Raw genomic sequence first — 17,225 nt, 5'->3', positions numbered from 1 at the left:
AAAGTTACCTCCAGTCAAATGACATTGATACGGTTCCTGCATCTCTGGATGTGTTTGTAACAATCATCACGACCCATTTATAACACTCAACGCGCGGCTACAGGTCACTGGTTGAGGTTCCAAGACGAAGAAGTCAATGACTACTGCAGGCCTTCAACCCCAGGCCGAGTCAACAAATGCAGCTAGAATTAAACATCTATTCTATTTTAGGGGTGCAGGCTAGAACTGCAGTGCGCTTTTAAGGCCGTTGGACGCTGACTGCGCCACACTGAACTTGGGTTCTTGTCCCGATCGCGGCGGCCGCCCGACTCGACCAGTGGTCTCTTCGAACTCGAGCTCAGGGAGGAGAAAGGCAATCAAGAACCCGTAGGAAGGATTCATTCTAGACGAGAGACGATTTAAGTCACAACACCATAGGTGACGTCCTTACTGTGAAATTGGGCAATTCCGCGTATGAAACAGTGCAAGGGGTACATAGGATTGGGTTCCTCAAGAAACGGACTAGCTGGACGCATGCCAAGAGTGAGAAGCAGGTTCGTGCATGGTGCTCGGTCAGATCAACTAGGTCCCGGCATATCATTCGAGGAGCGGGCTGAGGTCTAGTAGAGAGCAAAAGAGGGCTGAAGGCTCTTCCCGGTTCCCATTGATGCCAGACCCACGAGCCAAGTTCATTGGTGATGCGGGAGTGCGCCACCCCATTGTTTAATTGCTTCCACTTCGGCCCTGATGTTCGTTGCTAGACGAGGCAAGATCTCAACGTGACTGTTATTGTGTTTTGTCCGCCGTGTTGAAGATCCCTCCACATGCACGCATGCGGAGCTCACGCCAGTCCACAGCCCAGCCTCACATCAGATGAAACAAACCGACTACAGTATACAGAGACCGAGCGATGGCTGTCTTGCCCCATTCAAGCCACCGACAAATACGCGCCTAGTAAAATTACAGGGGCATCCCTATCCCTGCGGCCCCCAAACATCCTATTCGCGTTGTTCCCAAACCTTCCTTCGTCAAGATCGTCAGCCCCACGAGCCCACGTGGGCGCGTCCTGGCAATTGCTAGGTCCGTCAACGCATTTTCCAAAATCCTACATTTTAGACACGCCACTGGATATACGGTTCCTTGGAAACTAAAATCCTTCGTCCTTCGATCCTACGGCTCAGTCATCCTGAATAAGGTGCATATTCAGCAGAGTAGCACCATGGCTGCCCTAAAAATAAAGGGTTTGGTGATATACGAGAGCTGCGTCTTGAGTCTTTTGGAGCATACGAGGAGTGCATGTGGAAGAGAGGATAGTACACGGTTCTTTGTAACTATTAACAAGTTCTTAGTTGCTTGAAGTGAGTATCTGTATAAATACCGTCAAACTCCCGACTCAAAGCCATCTTCAATCCACAGCTAGAACATCAAGAGATACAACAACCTCCAGAGCAACTCCTCAACTCCAACAACTACAATGGCCGCCCTCAAGTCTTTGGTTTCCCTCTCCCTCCTCACCTCCGTCCTCTCCTCGCCCGTCCCCAAGTCCGGAGCCTCAGATGTCGGCTTCTCGCGGGTCAAGGACCGCGCGGTGGTTTGGTCTGACGCAACATGCTCGGTAACTGAAATCACCGACGCTTCCTACCTGCCCGATGTTCGCTGGAACGCCGTCGACACCACCAGTGCCTGGTCCGCCGTGGCCAACTCGTGGAACTCGGATCCCGCAGGCACCGGCCAGACCGTCCTGCCCTTCCCCATGAGTGTCAGCAACTTCTTCCATGGCCCTGAGCACATGAACTGCCAGGATGTTGGAGACGGTACTTGCAACACCATGGTCCAGTGTGACGATACCTCGTTCCCAGCCGGTTATCTGATCCTCAACTCCTTCGTCGCCATCCACCAGGTCCACCAGAACCGCTACAATGGCCTCGACTCCGCCATGAACCAGATGCAAAACTCCATGGGCAAGTTCACCGAGACCTTTGCTCCTCAGATCTCGGACTCGTCCGTCGTTCTGCGAGAGATTCTGTCCTCGTTCGCCTTGGTCATCGGCGTCGCGTCTGCCTACAGCTGGAACACAGTCATCAAGACAGCCAAGATCTTCAACAGCGACAACGAGGACTGGCGAAGCGTTGCCAAGGATTCCTTCAACGCCGCTGTTACGTTTGCCATCTCCATCTCCCGTGATCACATCCCCACCGCTGCCGACTTGCAGAACGACCTGACCGAAGCCATGGGCAAGTTTGTCGGCAAGTGGATGGAGGCCGAGGCCGCCTACGTCAACAAGATCTTCTCCGGCGAGGTCGGAACTCTCAACACCCTGTACGGCCTCATCCAGGACGGCATGCAAGGCGCTGTTCCCACCGGCACTGATCTCGCCACTCTCAAGGACGAGGGCCAGAAGATTGTCTACACCAAGATGATCCCCGCCGCTTGGAAGGTGGCTCCCGGCGAATTCTCTCCTTTCATCCTAGCTACGGACAACGCCTGCTCCTCTGTCGGCGAGGGCGACCTTGCTGGCCACATCGACGACTCCACAGCTGCCCAGATCCACGTGTGCTACGACAACAAGATCTTCTACGTCGGCACCCCCGAGTACAGAAACAACATGGGCAATCTCATTGACTGGAAGATCAACAGCCTCCCCGGCGGCACTTACGACAACCTCAAGGGCGAGGAGTGGGGTGGCGTGACTCTCGATGACATCGTCATCAGCTCGTGGGACGGCTACAAGCTGAATGGCAACCAGAACGGCTACCAGATGCCCGAGAACTCGGAAGCCATTGACGGCAACGGCAACAATGGCAACATCATCTTCGAGGCTGGCACGCGCACTCCTGGTTTCAGCAACATGCCCATCTGCGACATCAAGACCTTGACCAATAACTTGAAGTACTGCAACAAGAACTACGAGGGATTCCCTTGCAGGCAGTTCAGCACCACCACCTGCAACTAAGTTAGTTCCATTGGCATGGAGACAGGCGAGAGACTACATTACTAGAACCTTTCCACAGTGTACTCTCTTCGAGGCGCAGCGGTTGCAGGTTCCAAGTCGAGTGTAAATGCAACGTATTTATTCTAGCTAGAGCCTATTTTGGCAATTAAATTATATCTTATCCTCATTGTCTGTAGTCCACTTGAATTCATTTAACAGCGATACATCCGCTGGCTGGTTCCAACTTGCGTCGGAGCTTGGGCTTTGCCCACATATGCAATCAAATCATGTTGAGACTTTCCAATTTAGCGGCCGAGGTCTAAAAAGGTCTCTCTAGACTACTTATTTGCAAGGAGATCCATCCTCGTGGAGGGACTAGGTGGTATGGGGCTATGTCTATCCTCTTAAAGAATAGGACCAAGGTACCTTTACTTGGACTCGTGAGTGAATTGTTTTCTCATATTTCGCTTGCATTTACCATTAGTCGCTCCGATTCTCAACAACGGAGAAATCATTCCGTTAAAACTCACTCGGCTTGATTGATGATGCGACATCAATCAACCCACAATCTCGGTGCAGTCGTCTGCGAACGAGCAGACGATGTTACACCGTAAAGAATAGGATACTTTGTATGGAAAATTCTGAGTTCTGGCACGGCCGTGAACACGTTGCATTCATCTGCTGGTCGGGCCGACCACCGAACTCACTCGACGCCCTTGGCGAAGATCAACCTGACGGGGATTTGCCTAATCCGGGCGCCTGCGGAAAAGCCCGCCAATCGCTTCAACCGCCAAGACATTGACGCAGGAACAGGAAATTGCCTTTGATGGTCACCGTGATTGAGAAAACGACTTATGTTATGTGGAACGGTGGTGGACTTTAGCAAGCTGAAATTGTCTCAGACGTTCTTAGAGGTTGGAGGAGAATTAGCTGTTAGACTAACCTCAGACAATTGATCAACACGGCACAAAATCAAATTGAGTGGCACATCGGATGAAGGTCCGACAACTTCTGTTTGGAAATCTGTTTATAGATGTACGTAATGTTGAGCAATCGGGACACTGGTTAAAGGGCTTCAGCCTGGGCTGCTTGGGTCACAAACCACACGTCTGTTTGTCCATTCAACGACGATCCTCCTGAATCATTCCCAATTTGTCTCCCCAGGAATCTGTTCTATATTTCCAACAGAAGATCTCATACATCCTTCTTCTACCGCTTTAATCAACCCCTTCTATGGCCCAATTTCCAGACTTTGGTGGTGAATGGCGCTACCCTATACAACCAGGGATTTTGAGGTTGTACGTCCTAGTTCAACGGACTATGGAGAACTAGTAGCCTACGTGACACTGCGATATAGTCAGCACCAATCTAGAGTGACCTTGCATGGCCTGTTTACACTGGTATAATACTACATCGGTGTAAGCCCCTCTGCTGAAGCACACTCTGATGAACTAGTGATTCGGGTCGGATGACCACCTTAGCTGAGGTGTCTATATGGAAAGTTACGAGAAATTATCGTGGGAGTTATTGTTAGTCACAGCTTCTTGGCGAATCTTAGTTTACCCCGGAGAGCATGCTTATTTGAAGCCATGATAGCTTGAAAACTGGCACCTTAGTCTCGTTTCGGGGATGAAGCTGACCAATACGAGGACGTTGAGTAGGAAGCCGTGATAACCACTCCATTCAATGTCCGGTGCCTGGAACTGGGTTCCAAGAATGCCTTTAGCTAAAGGTTTCACCATGTTAGATACGGCGCCAAGACGATTTATGCACAATGTCAAGGCAGATTATAATGAACCGCGGAGAGGCATTAATAATAACACGAGCAAGACATGGAAGCTCGCATGGTGGTCAGTGGGCGGCTCCGTGGCGGGGCATGCAGAACACACGACAAATGCCAAAGACCAACAGCTCGGGCGAGACCCTGAGTCAATTTCACTCCGCAAGACGGAAGCTCAGACTCGAAGCCCAAGGGGGCAGGGATTCGGACCCTCTGGGAGGCAAATGGGCGGTAGGCGGGAGTTTATATGACTAAATGCAAAGCACGGGGTCGTAAGCAGCGGAGTCGTTGTGGATAGCTCGTCGGAGGGTCTAGGATGGTCCCTTGCGAAGGTTGCGGGCCGAATGAAACGGTGCTCCAGTGAAGCAGGATGAGGATTCGCTCGCGGGACCATTTTACACTCATAATGGCATTAGAAATGAGATCTTATCAGAGATCGATGCCCTGCTGTGCAAGCCGTGGACGAACGAGAGCATCTCTGGCTGTGGACATCTCCAGACTCTCCACAAGCTCCCCAGCGGCCAGGCCCGCAGGCGATATCTACGAACGACGAGGGTGGGCGCGACCAATGGCAGGCGGGTTGATTGACTGGATTTAATGAATACCGTTTACCACATAGGATGAATCAGGAGGAATGCAAAATATGGCGATTTTTATCTCTGAAGCCCGCTCTTTTTTTGTTTTGTCTGCGTGTTTTTTCGCTGCCGGTCCCGAGTAGCCTGCCATCCCGGGGATGCCGGGTTGAGAGTTTGGTCGTCGGGCGGGAGTTACAACCGCGTTGTGGCCAGAGGCGCGTGGGTGAAGGGCGTGAGCACAGGGCGCGTGGACAGAGGGGGTGAGGACTGAAAAGGCGTAGAAAAGGTGTCAGAAGAAAGCGTCAGAAGGTGTCTAGCGAAAGACGTGGGCGATGGGGGAACAAAGCGCGGGCAATTGGGAGAAGCATTGGGAGTCTGTGCAAGGGTGGTCGCAGTTCATGTACAATCACTATGTAAGAGAAGACGGCATGGAAGACGCAGAAGATTGAGCTTGGCAAACGACTAGGCTGTATGAAGAATTAAAGGCGATTTACATTGCATCTCGCGGTGCAAGACGCCAAATGTTGGGTACTTTCGGGACATTTGGGGAGGGATGGCAACGATGCGATGAGATGGATGGCATGGCATGGCGGGCCGCAACGCTGCTACTGCAGTTTCGCATCCCGGGTGGGTTACACCAGTGGAAGCGGCAGTGAAGTGATTGGGCGGCATTGTGTCTATTCTTCTAGAAAAGGCGCATGGAATCAAGCCACCGAACGCCGGACTTCAATGGCCAAACGCGCCGCTGATGGAGCCGCTACGGGAGAAGCTGGAGGACCTCCCTAGGTGAGTTAGCTCGGGACGGGGAGAGTCGGGGGGGTGATGAGAATGAGTGATGAGTGATGATGTACTACGTAGTACTACCTAGGTACGTAGAAGACGCAGATCGGCGTGGCTAGGGTGGGTGGCGGCGAGGGGCGACGAGCGGCCGGATCGGGTCATGGATGATCGTACCACTGCGCGACGGTCTGGGCAAGCGAAGGCGACGATGGGGTTGTTTTTCGATGTGGTGTGAGTGGTCTTTTGGGGTGAGTGGGCGTGTTTTTTGTTGTTTTCTTTCTTCCCGACTGTCGACGTAGTATCTGGATGTAGGTAGTCTGTCTGCTGCATGGACATGGGACGTCGAGGCCATCACGATACCTGATGAGGACGGGTAGATGGCCCAGGATGGAGATTCAGGGGCTCTCTTCAGTGGACACACGAGATGACCAAACCCTGGGATCAGTGTCGCTCTGGCTCGTACAGAGACGGCCAATGAGGCTGGACGGAGAGGATGATCTGGGAGACGGACGGGACAGACAGATTCGGGTCGGGAGTCCACTAAAGCCCACTGAAGCATCTTGGCTGTCCACTAAAGTCTGCTGAAGCTCACTGAAGCATCTGATCTGTCCACTAATGTCCGCTGAAGCAACTCCACTGTAGATGATTCCCCACCGGCTTCACAGACCTCGCCGTTCACAGGCCTCACAGCGACTCCCCCTTGTATCCCTGACCTCATTTTCACCTTCACTCCTCTCTTCTCTCACCACATCCATCCACATCACACCTAATCCCCCGCACCTCCCCCCTGACTAGCGGCCTTCCAGAACACTTCCAACCCAGGGCTGACGAGATGCGCTCTCCCGCCCTCCCAGCGCCTGGAGCTCTCTCGGCGAGCCCGGTGCAGAATTTTCCGTCCCAGCACCGGGCGACGCGCCGTCATTGCGACGCCGGGTCTCCGTCTTGGCGCCCGCCGCGGTTGAAGCTCCGGAGCGCCGTGTTTTTTTTTTTTTCTTGAGAGAGAGAGGGAGAGAATCAGGTTTCGCCCGACTGACGCGTGAAAGAGAACTCGCCAAACGCGAAAAGGGCCAGTTCTCCTCTCTTCCGCAATCTAAGTACTGAAGAAACACGCCCGCCCAGCATGTTGACGTAAAAACTACCACGCTCCCCAACCCAATCTCAAACTCACTCTGCGGAGAAGCCGTTTAGGTGTATGGGGATAATGGGGCGAGAGAGCGCGACAGCCCACCGGCGGACCGTCAACAGGTCGCCTCTGTTTTTTTGCCTCATCCATTCGTGATGCCAGGGCCACCCACAGTGGACGCATTTTCCCACCGCTTGGCTCCTCTTTTTCTGGATCCGGTTTTTTGTTCTGTGCGCGGCTCCGTCGCCGTTTCTTTGACACATCGCTACGCGCGCCCAGCCAAGCAGAGGCCGGCGTTGCGGCTCTGTGGAGGCTCCGTCGTAGCACTGCCGGGCCCGCATTAGGTAAACGGAAATTGAGGCCTGTAAATGGGTGATCCACCAGCCGGGATTGTCTCGCTCTTCACCACGTCTACTGCGTAAGGTACTGTAGTAGGACCCTGGGAATGCACCTCATTGCGGAGAGGCAGGCAAGCAGACAAGCAGCAGGGAGTCGGCTTTCGGCACCCAGGACTAGACTCTCGACCTGGTTTCTATTACCCCTTCGATACTCGTTGGCTCCATCCAACCATCAACTCTGTGGGGAGGCCTGTGATGGCCGTGATCCCTCAACCCCCTCAACCAGTTTCCATTACCCCTTCAATACTCGTCCGCTCCCAATCGCTCCAATCAACTCTGTGGGGATGCCCGTGATTCCGTCGCCGGTTTCCATTACCCCTTCGAAATACCCTCTCGCTCCAATCAACCCTGCGGGGAGGCCTGGGGTTCTGGAGGCCTGGGGTTCTGGAGGCCTGGGGTTGTTCTGGAGTCCGACCCCGGGGCCGTCATCATCATCATGGGCTACGTGATGCCTACTCTGGAGTTAGCATCATACTCCGGAGCACCATCATCCCTCACAGACAGGGTTCTCCGTGTTGAGATGCCTCCATCCTCCCCAATGCGGTTATCCAGAGCACCCGCGGTGGACCCGGCTGGCTTCGACCCACCGGTGCCCTCGACGACAGAGTTCGGTCTCACTCTCGGTACGAAGCCCTTTGGCCTGTCCCGTTCTGTTCATCTGTCAGTCCTGTGTGTCTAACGCTCTCTCTCTTTATCTTTCCCCCTCCCCCTCCCCCTCCCCCCCATCCTTAAGGCCTCGTCCTACATAGAGCTTCCAACTACATAAACCCTCCGACCTCCCCCTCTTCCACCCATTGTTTTCCCACACTCTCACTCTCCTCACTCGATTGAACTGTTCAAGACCCATATCAACTGGGCCTCCCCCCCTCCACCCACTTATCCAGTCTTGCCACTCCTCTCACACGCCCCCCCGTCTCTCACCCATCATGGACCACATTTTGCACTCGTCTGCCAACGACTCGTCAGACCGCAAGAGCCACGAAAAGCCCAAGGAAGTCCCCGCGCAGCAGGACATCATGTTCGACAACACGGCCGTGGGCGAGGTCGCTGAGCTCGACGAGCGCACCCGCGCCGACCTTGAGAAGCAAAAGGCCGCCGAGGGCAACGCCCACTTCCACCGTCTCGGCTGGAAGCGTCTCACCGTCGTGTTGATCGTCGAGGCCATCGCCCTCGGCTGTCTCAGTCTCCCCTCCGCTTTTGCGACCCTGGGCATGGTTGCCGGTACCATCCTCTGCGTTGGTCTCGGTCTCGTTGCCATTTACACCAGTTACGTCGTTGGTCAGGTCAAGCTGGCCTACCCCCACGTCTCCCACTATGCTGATGCCGGTCAACTCATGATGGGCAAGTTCGGTTACGAGCTGGTCGGTGTCATGTTCTCCCTGCAACTCATCTTCCTCGTCGGATCCCACTGCTTGACCGGTACCATTGCCTTCCTGAACCTCACTGACAACGGCGCTTGCTCCGTCGTCTTCGGTGTCGTCTCTGCCATCATCCTCCTCATCATCGCCATCCCGCCCTCGTTCGCCGAAGTCGCCATTCTCGGCTACATCGACTTCGTCTCCATTGCCCTGGCTGTCGGCATCACCATAATCGCCACTGGTATCAAGGCTGGAGATGCCCCCGGCGGTCTCTCTTCCGTCGACTGGTCCGCCTGGCCCAAGGATAACCTCACCTTCACCGAGGCCTTCATCGCCATCACCAACATCGTCTTCGCCTACTCCTTCGCCGTTTGCCAGTTCTCCTTCATGGACGAGATGCACACTCCTCAGGACTTTGTCAAGTCTATCTGGGCCCTCGGACTCATTGAGATTGCCATCTACACCCTGACCGGCGCTCTCATCTATGCTTTTGTCGGCTCCGAAGTCAAGTCCCCCGCTCTCCTCTCGGCTGGTGATCTCATCTCCAAGGTCGCTTTCGGTATCGCCCTTCCCGTCATCTTCATCTCGGGATCCATCAACACCACCGTCGTTAGCCGTTACCTTCACGCCCGTATGTTCAAGGACTCCATCATCCGCTACATCAACACCAAGATGGGATGGATCACCTGGTTGGCTCTGATCACCGTCATCACCGTCATTGCCTTTATCATCGCCGAGTCCATCCCCTTCTTCAGCGACCTTCTCTCTATCTCTTCGTCTCTCTTCATCTCCGGATTTACCTTTTACTTCCCCGCAATCATGTGGTTTATGCTCATCCGCAAGGGCCCCTGGTACTCCAAGGAGAACCTGCCCTTGGCCATTGCCAACGCCCTGATCTTCATCATTGGAATGATCGTCCTTGTCGGCGGCACCTACGCCAGTATCGATGATATTGTAAGTACTCCGATTCTCCTGGCTTGCTATCCAATACTGATTCCTTCTTAGATCATGCAGTTCCGCGATGGTACTGTGCGCGGTGTCTTCACCTGCGAGCCCATTGCTTAAGCGAATTGGCCATTCAAGCGTCTGTTTTTATAGTAGCAAGTTAGATTTATGAACATTTACACACTGTCCTGTTTTTCCCAGTATCGAAGCCACATGACATGTTATGTTTTTAGCGATTATGTCGGGGTTCTATCTTGCTTCGTGACTAGCACACCCTAATTCTGGTCGGGAAATGGTTGAGTCATATTCTCAACCATATTACAATTCTGCAGAAGTCTTGTCCGTTGTAGGGCCAGAATCCTCTACCTTGACATCCCAGAGTCCAAGCCACGCATAGAGAGGACCAATGTGGTCATCATACCCCGGAATCTTGACCGTCTTCGCCTCGCTGAAACCCAAATGTGAGAACAGTGCCTTCCCCATCGGTGCACCGGTCACCCCCAGACCGATCTGATCGTGTCTGGCAAGATGGATGAACCATTCTATAATTAGGGTTGCATGGCCTCTCCGCCAGTACGCGGGATGTGTGACCATCATGTCGATAACCATGCGGCCATTGAAGGTTCTAGGGCAACAGTCATAAGCGTAAGCGTATGTCACGTACAGCACGGCTCACGAATGCTTACTCGACCTCCTGTGGATGCAGGACCTCCTCTATGATGGTAAATGCCGTGTTATTTCTGTCCCGGTTGGACACGGCATCGTCGGGGGCTTCAGCGTTGTCCCCTGCGAGAGTTAGCACTGAGCGCTGAGAAAAGGGGTGCCATGGCAACTTACCATGAGGCTGGAACTGGCCCCGGCGGTTGGAGTTTGGGACAAGCGCGAAGCTAGCAACGGCCACAACGGCTTTGTTCTGATTAAGGAGGTGTTTTGGGATTTGCTGTTCAAAAGACGGGTATACTCCTGAAAGAGCGGCGTAGACAGAGGCGGCCTCAGTCTCGCTCAAGGTATCCTCAACAACGAGAACGACGGAATCGGGATCGAGAATTGCGCTCCGGAAGGACTTTCTGTAACTGGCCAGTGTGTCCAAGGGATACTGAGAAGAGTAGGGCCGTTCGTACGCGAACCATGGCGAATGGTAAAATCCAGCAGCAGCAACGACGCCGATGCGTGGCAAATCAGAGAGCTGGGCAAGGCGCAGGGGGCCGTTGAAAGCGGGTGCTGGGGGGTGCATGATGGATCCGAGATGGCATTGGAAGACTGAGGAGAAAGAAGTGAGGCGGCAGAAGTTGTTAAATGCTTGGTCTGGCCGATGTCCAGCTTGTCGATGTTCTATTGGAAGCCCTGGGCCGGTGTCTAACAGCTTCTTGACCGGTCGGGCACGTGATCGTGTTGGGGAGTGGTCGGACGAAGCCAACTACAGCTGCCTCAGGCACCCGACTGTCAGAGTCTGCAGCCGAAGCTGGAGATATTGGATATGCCATAATTGCGGTTACTTCTAGCCTCTAATGGATTGGGTCAGAGAATCTGCTTGTGCTTAAATACTTTAAGAGAGTTCGGATGAGGTTGTATTGAATTGATAATTCAGATAGTTTAGATTCCACTCTATAACTTATATATTATCTGAAGGTTTTATATTTAGTTTTATTGTGTACTTGTTAACAATAGCAATACGTACTATATACAATATGTATGATATCTCAAAAGTATTACCTTTCCAGTGTGCAGATACCCTAATTACTAACACCTGAGTCTCCCCCCGTATCAAACCACTTCTCATTTGAAGTAACATCAAGACCCAGTTCTGCCTTCTCTATTACACAGGCGAAAGCGCACTCCACTAGACGAGATGTTATGCTCAGGTACGAATGAATCATCCCATTGTAAGAGTAGGCTACAATCTTAATGCTGTGTCTATCCTCCTGATTTGAGACAATGATAGCATTGCTTGAAGCAAGAGGTTAGGGTGCCCTAGTACACACATACCCAGAGGGGGGACTGAAAGCTCAACAGTAAAAAAAACACACCAACAATAGTATCAACAATACAGACCATATACCCAGTCCATTCAAACGTCAACAGTTTACTCAGACAGACTAAGGCTTCTAGTCCAACTGGTTACCTTTCCCAATACCTCAATGAGCTGCAGTAATAGCTGCGTGCACTGCTTGTATATCTACTGCTCACTCGTCACGGAAGACCTCCACTGCTTTGTTCAAATGAAATGGATGTGCTATTCCACCAAAATTTTCATGAAGTTGAGACCTAAAGATTCCGTTACCTACCTTGGCAGATATTGGATCATTTTCGGTCAAGAGCCAGTGGTTGAGCATGGTATAGGCGGGAATCGCAGCCAATGCCGCACGAAAAGATGAGTTTTTGGACACATCTTCCAAAGGCTTAGGTCTCCTGCTCTCTCCGAACTTTTGATCTGCGGGCTGGACAAGAATTTTTGTCAGCTGAATGTTTCATTCCTTTATCGACTGCGTGAGGTCTCACAGGCCCGGACTCATCCATATCGGCTTTCGGTGCTTGCCACTCGTTTCGGGGCTCCTCTAAGGTCATGGAACTATTCCTTTGCGTGGAGGAGATGCTGGGATTTGGGACCGCTTTAGGCGAGATATGATCAGGCTGCAATGCATTGTTGTTGTTTTTACCGTGCGAGACACTCGACTGAGTTCGATGAGAAGTCGGCATCACTGTCGAACCAACAACATTGGGCGAGCCGTCAGAAATATGACGCATATTGGACATGCGCCGAATTTCAAGTCAGTATAGAAATGTAGAATCTGCGGGGGAATATGATTAACTTGTACTCTACAGTCGCCGAAACTCAAGCTGATGTCCGGTTGTGGCCGGTCCCAAGTCAGCCCTGACCGGCCATAATCGCCCAGACAGGAAGCCTTGGCCGGTTAGGGCGAGCCAATCATGGTACTCTAAAAGATAATATGTATGGGAGGCAAGGATCAAGACCAGATGCCTTCTGTGTCCACCCAATGCTAAAGGGCTGCTTCCAAGGCCCCCTTGGTACGACTTGTTACGACTTGACCCTCTCAAACAACCTCATGATCCACCGACCGTCGGGTGATGGGGGAACTTCGTCCGATAAACTGGAGCCGCCAGAGCCGCTGGAGCGACTAGGGCCGGGTGCCTGTATGGGCAAATCTGTTTCACATTAGCCAATGCAGCAGTGAACGTACATTTGAGGGCCACTGACGGCTCTTGGGAAGCGTTTCGAGTATTGTGGTCATGTAAAGAACGGCCTCTTCGTCGAGGCTTTCTCGAGTCGTCAAATCCCGCATATTTTCGTGGGCTAGCTTAAATCCCATACTGCCGCGAAGAATAGAGCAAAAGTGATAGAGAAGGTTCTCCGACGAGTAGGTGAACTCATCAATCATCTCTTGAATGAGAGAATAGCATGTTGCTCCGTTCCTCTTGAGAGATCGTTGATCAGTAACTTAATCTTGACATGTAACGTGTGAGGAACTCACCGTTTTTGCTTGAGCGAGATAGTATGAAAGTGATCCCCCATGAACATACTCCAGATTGGAAAGGAGCACGAAAATTGTCAAGAAGATCTCGTACCACGGTTTCTTCTTAACCTTCCCGAAGATGAGCTTCGACAGATGCCCCAAGAGTTCTTTTTGATGCTCCTTAATCGTGAGCAAAAGGGCAACATCAATCTGGTGATCAATAGATTGTGGGACTGGCCGGTCGATGCCCCGGTCGTATGCTGCGTACCCGCTTTTGCCCAGCCGATTGAAGTCAACGGCGGCGATTCCGAGCGACTCTTGTCCTGTGATGGAACCCCACCCCTGCGAACAGAATGATGCGCATCGAATCCGCAGAGCGAGATCTATAGCCCAACTGGCGTGTTTCTGACTGTAGCGAATTGCTTCCTTCAGCGACGCTGAAATGATCTGATCAGTGGTATCCTCAAGAATGTAGTCCAACACCTTTGCCACGCTTTTGTCTAGGAACGTTTCGACTTCGGCTTTCAAGGCTTGCACGTCATCGCCAGCAAACGGGGGCAACGGAACTGTCATTATCTCACCGCCAACATTCTAGGTGATGCAGTGAGTATCGTCAGTCCTGGGGATGAATTCTTTCCAGGTGATGTTCAGGAGCGGTAGATCCACAGCGCGACCACCAGGGAGATTCCATCGAATCTCAAGGGCCTTTGGAAGCGCAGTCTTATCGGCCCAGAAGTAATCGACAAAAGCCACGTCGCGTTGCCCGAAGCTCCCGTTTCCTGGCCTGAATTAGAGGAGGGTAGTATCTCTGACTGGGTAGCAGGCAACATACCATGACGAGCAAGCGTGACTCGATCGAGTTTGTCTCTGTAGCAAGGATCGACAAAAGACCTGACATTGTCTAGAACAGCCTGGCACTGCTTACATGGAGTACCAGGGTCGCACTTGGGGTCGAGTTTCAGAAAGCGAGCGCGAGAAACCAGTTTGATTCTGAACACTAACCGCAAGTTTGAATGCTTTGCATCGTAGACAGTTTCCGACCATCCTCATAACTTTCACCTTTTCCCGTTGTTCTTGCGAAAGCTTTCCTCGGACCTTTTGCGGCAGCCGTTGCTGGTGAAGTACGGCAAGGTTTTGGTTGACGATGTCAGTGGAGCTCTCTCTTGCAGAGACGACGAGTTCCTTGGAAGAAAAACCAGTCGGGGGAAGAACTAACTCGAACGCGCTCGAATGGGCTGCGCTGTTATCGTCATTCTGAATGCTAGGCGCCAGCTGGTCGGGATTGCTCTTCTCTCGCTCATCCGAGGTGGGTGTGAAGCGCGTAGACTCCCGGGATGAGCTCTGGAACTGGCTTGATCCTATAAGCACCCAGCTTGAGGTGTCGGAGGGATGGGGTTGTGGTGCAGGGAACTCAATTCCCAGCCAGTCTGGTGGGTAAATGAGGTCATTAATCCGGCCAGCCTCGACGGCTGCCAAGCTCAGTGTCTCTGGTCCAAACGCTGAAGAGTTCGCCGAATCGACATTGTCGAGACCGTGTCCAGGGTTCGAAGATGGATTGGTTGACAGAAGCGGTTCCGATAGGAGATCCGCTAAAGGGTGGGCGTTTCGTTCCATGTCGAAGGGGTTCGGCAGACCCGAGAGTCCCATGAGTGGAAACTAATCACAATAACCGGTTAGCGGACCTGTCTCTTGTCTCTTGATCCAGGCCATGGCGATGCTCTTCTAACCAGGTACTCGGTGCTTGCTGGATCCGAGTTATCGAGCAGGAACTCGTCGGACAACGGGTCAACGTCCAAGAACTGATGCTCCTTATTCACCATCGGCGTCAGATCTAAACTTAGGCACTCTGCATCGGTACGTCCGTCGCGGAGAAGTAGGTACTGACCGGTTGCATCGTTGGGTCCACAATCGAGTCATCGGGTGGCACATTGGCGACGGCGACGGCGCCAGCTGCGGCCTCGCCCCCAACCCTGCTTTGGGTTGGGTCCGTAGACATTGATTTGTGAATATCGTATTGCCGGCGATTGAATATTGAATGGTTAATCGATAGAGGAATAGCCAGCTCTAGCCCTAGGCGCCGATTGTTTAAAGAGAGCATGCTCAAGCAGCCCATCTGACCCGAGGCTGGCAAGATGCGACGATCACGTGCCCAACCGGTCAAGATGCTCCGGGACACTGGCCCTCTCAGGCACTCATCAGGCACTCATCAGGCACTCACCAGGCACTCATCAAGCAACAGACACCAACCTAACATGAGGTACATTGGTCTGCATTTTTACCGAGTGTTGCTATTGGCACACAAGTACAAGCCTCTTTGGTTAAAATCCAGGTCAAACTGATGTACTTAAATGGGAATTCTTAGCCCTGAGGCATATATTTATTAAAAAAAAATAAGAATAAAATGTTATTAGAAAATAAATACTAAGAATTAGTTTTCTAAATAATCTATTAGCATAATAGATTATGATCCGCTGGATTGAAGTGTGTGGTTATGTGTGCGAGTAGCAACGTGCGTGTGCGAATAGCGGTACTATTTTTAATTCCTCGACGGTTGGTGGATCATACATTTTTTTGATAGGAGCATGTCGTAATCAGTCGTATTGGGTGTACACAGTCTGGACACAAGTCTGGACACAGAAGGCAACAGATAACACACCCAGCATGCGTTGGGCTGCATCTTGTAATTTCAATTCCGTCACTCTCCCATGCTGGAAATAACAGCTGTCCACCGCCTGCATCCATCAGATCTTGCTATTAGCTCTGTAGTTGAAAACGAATCGGTCAGAGGTGGAGTTGTCGCTGTAGGGCGTGTATTTGTTGGTCACCATCAACGGGCACTGAAGCAAACTGAGGCTGCCAAAGGGCCACTGACGTTGATTGTGACAGGCCACGTATCCCCCCCGACGTACAAAGTGCAAAGATCCCAGGGACTTTTGTCTTGGTTCGTATCGGGGTTGGTTGTGAGACTCCTGTATCTCATACAATTAGTCACAGTGATTTGACTCTTTGAGACCTGCTTGCTAATGCCAATAACAAGGATCCGCCCCAACTCCGCGGGTGCGACTCAAGTAACGCTGGTGTATAAAGTGCCCGGCTCGCCGGCCTCTCAGACGAAACTTTCGGGCCAGACGGCACTTCCAAGCAAAGCACCCACGAAACAATGGCAACTCTTGCTATCTCGAGCCCCAGCTCTGTCAATGCACTAGGGCTTCGGTCTTTTTCAAGCAAGGCCTCGGAGAACAAGATATCCTACACGAAAATACCAGAGGATCCTTTGTCTGAATTCCCTGTCCACCTGAGCTCTGAATTATGCTGGACCTCTGATTCCTTTGCGCCGCTCGATTATGTTGTACAACTAACTACGGAGGAGCTCGCCGCGATTGAAGACTCCATCACCTCCTTCAAAGGCATTGATCTCCCTCATGATACATTCTCTTTCAAGCCGTGCCTCCCTAACCCATTATGACAGCGCTCGAGCTCGAAAACATCGCCTTGATCGATCCGGTCAATTTCCCTCTACCCCTTGGACTAGCTAATAAGCTCCGGAGTATCAGCAGCACAATACATAGCGGCCGAGGCTTCGCAGTACTGCGAGGCTTAAAACTAAATGACCGACCAGACGAAGATTGTGTTATTGCTTTCTGCGGCGTATCAAGCTACATCGGCAAGGACAGATACACGAACGATAATGGAGTTGCTATGCGTTAGTGCGATCTATTATTCTCCTGGTTAATATAACCATGCTTATCTCAAATACAGATCACCTTCGAGACGCTGCTCGAGATGAAAAACCGGCCGGCCGGGAGCATATAGAGTTACATCCGTCCAAGATGATGGCCCCTCTAGTTTGTGATTTCTTTAGATTTCACACCGCATGGAATC

General features: G+C 52.1%; 7 protein-coding genes across 7 annotated transcripts; 3 read left to right on the top strand and 4 right to left on the bottom strand.

The window, feature by feature from the left end:
• Positions 1–1,453: 1,453 nt before the first annotated feature.
• On the top strand, positions 1,454–2,932 carry BGZ61DRAFT_529293 (uncharacterized protein; the record flags this gene model as incomplete). Its single annotated transcript, XM_046253380.1, has 1 exon — positions 1,454–2,932. The coding sequence occupies one exon, from the start codon at positions 1,454–1,456 to the stop codon at positions 2,930–2,932; it is 1,479 nt and encodes a 492-aa protein (XP_046108883.1).
• A 1,018-nt stretch (positions 2,933–3,950) lies between these two features.
• On the bottom strand, positions 3,951–4,892 carry BGZ61DRAFT_445796 (uncharacterized protein). Its single transcript, XM_046245128.1, has one exon. The coding sequence runs from the start codon at positions 4,651–4,653 to the stop codon at positions 4,489–4,491; it is 165 nt and encodes a 54-aa protein (XP_046108882.1). The 5' UTR covers positions 4,654–4,892; the 3' UTR covers positions 3,951–4,488.
• Positions 4,893–6,091: 1,199 nt separating this feature from the next.
• Positions 6,092–6,506, bottom strand: BGZ61DRAFT_170116 (uncharacterized protein). Its single transcript, XM_046237578.1, has one exon. The coding sequence runs from the start codon at positions 6,380–6,382 to the stop codon at positions 6,131–6,133; it is 252 nt and encodes an 83-aa protein (XP_046108881.1). The 5' UTR covers positions 6,383–6,506; the 3' UTR covers positions 6,092–6,130.
• Positions 6,507–7,585: 1,079 nt separating this feature from the next.
• BGZ61DRAFT_445793 (uncharacterized protein) lies at positions 7,586–8,265 on the top strand. Its single transcript, XM_046245127.1, is given in 2 exon segments — positions 7,586–7,939; positions 7,956–8,265. 2 exon segments carry the CDS (start codon positions 7,615–7,617, stop codon positions 8,084–8,086), a joined length of 456 nt encoding a protein of 151 aa, XP_046108880.1. The 5' UTR covers positions 7,586–7,614; the 3' UTR covers positions 8,087–8,265.
• A 228-nt stretch (positions 8,266–8,493) lies between these two features.
• BGZ61DRAFT_474700 (transmembrane amino acid transporter protein-domain-containing protein) lies at positions 8,494–9,990 on the top strand (the record flags this gene model as incomplete). The annotated part of the gene is made up of 2 exons (XM_046248600.1): positions 8,494–9,879; positions 9,931–9,990. The coding sequence occupies 2 exons, from the start codon at positions 8,494–8,496 to the stop codon at positions 9,988–9,990; spliced, it is 1,446 nt and encodes a 481-aa protein (XP_046108879.1).
• Positions 9,991–10,031: 41 nt separating this feature from the next.
• On the bottom strand, positions 10,032–11,474 carry BGZ61DRAFT_170090 (uncharacterized protein). The gene is made up of 3 exons (XM_046237577.1): positions 10,708–11,474; positions 10,557–10,656; positions 10,032–10,495 (listed from the first exon to the last, which is right to left on the bottom strand). The coding sequence occupies exons 1-3, from the start codon at positions 11,102–11,104 to the stop codon at positions 10,189–10,191; spliced, it is 804 nt and encodes a 267-aa protein (XP_046108878.1). The 5' UTR covers positions 11,105–11,474; the 3' UTR covers positions 10,032–10,188.
• A 1,178-nt stretch (positions 11,475–12,652) lies between these two features.
• On the bottom strand, positions 12,653–15,452 carry BGZ61DRAFT_585777 (uncharacterized protein). Its single transcript, XM_046256418.1, has 8 exons — positions 15,229–15,452; positions 15,071–15,151; positions 14,346–14,999; positions 14,176–14,287; positions 14,010–14,122; positions 13,362–13,934; positions 13,088–13,304; positions 12,653–13,035 (listed from the first exon to the last, which is right to left on the bottom strand). The coding sequence occupies exons 1-8, from the start codon at positions 15,439–15,441 to the stop codon at positions 12,908–12,910; spliced, it is 2,091 nt and encodes a 696-aa protein (XP_046108877.1). The 5' UTR covers positions 15,442–15,452; the 3' UTR covers positions 12,653–12,907.
• Positions 15,453–17,225: the final 1,773 nt, after the last annotated feature.

Source organism: Ilyonectria robusta, assembly GCF_021365365.1.
Source record: "Ilyonectria robusta strain PMI_751 chromosome Unknown BGZ61scaffold_4, whole genome shotgun sequence".
In the NCBI taxonomy this organism is placed as follows: Eukaryota; Fungi; Ascomycota; class Sordariomycetes; order Hypocreales; family Nectriaceae; genus Ilyonectria; species Ilyonectria robusta.
Note: the sequence above shows the minus strand (reverse complement) of the source record. Positions and strands in the feature narration are given on the sequence as shown.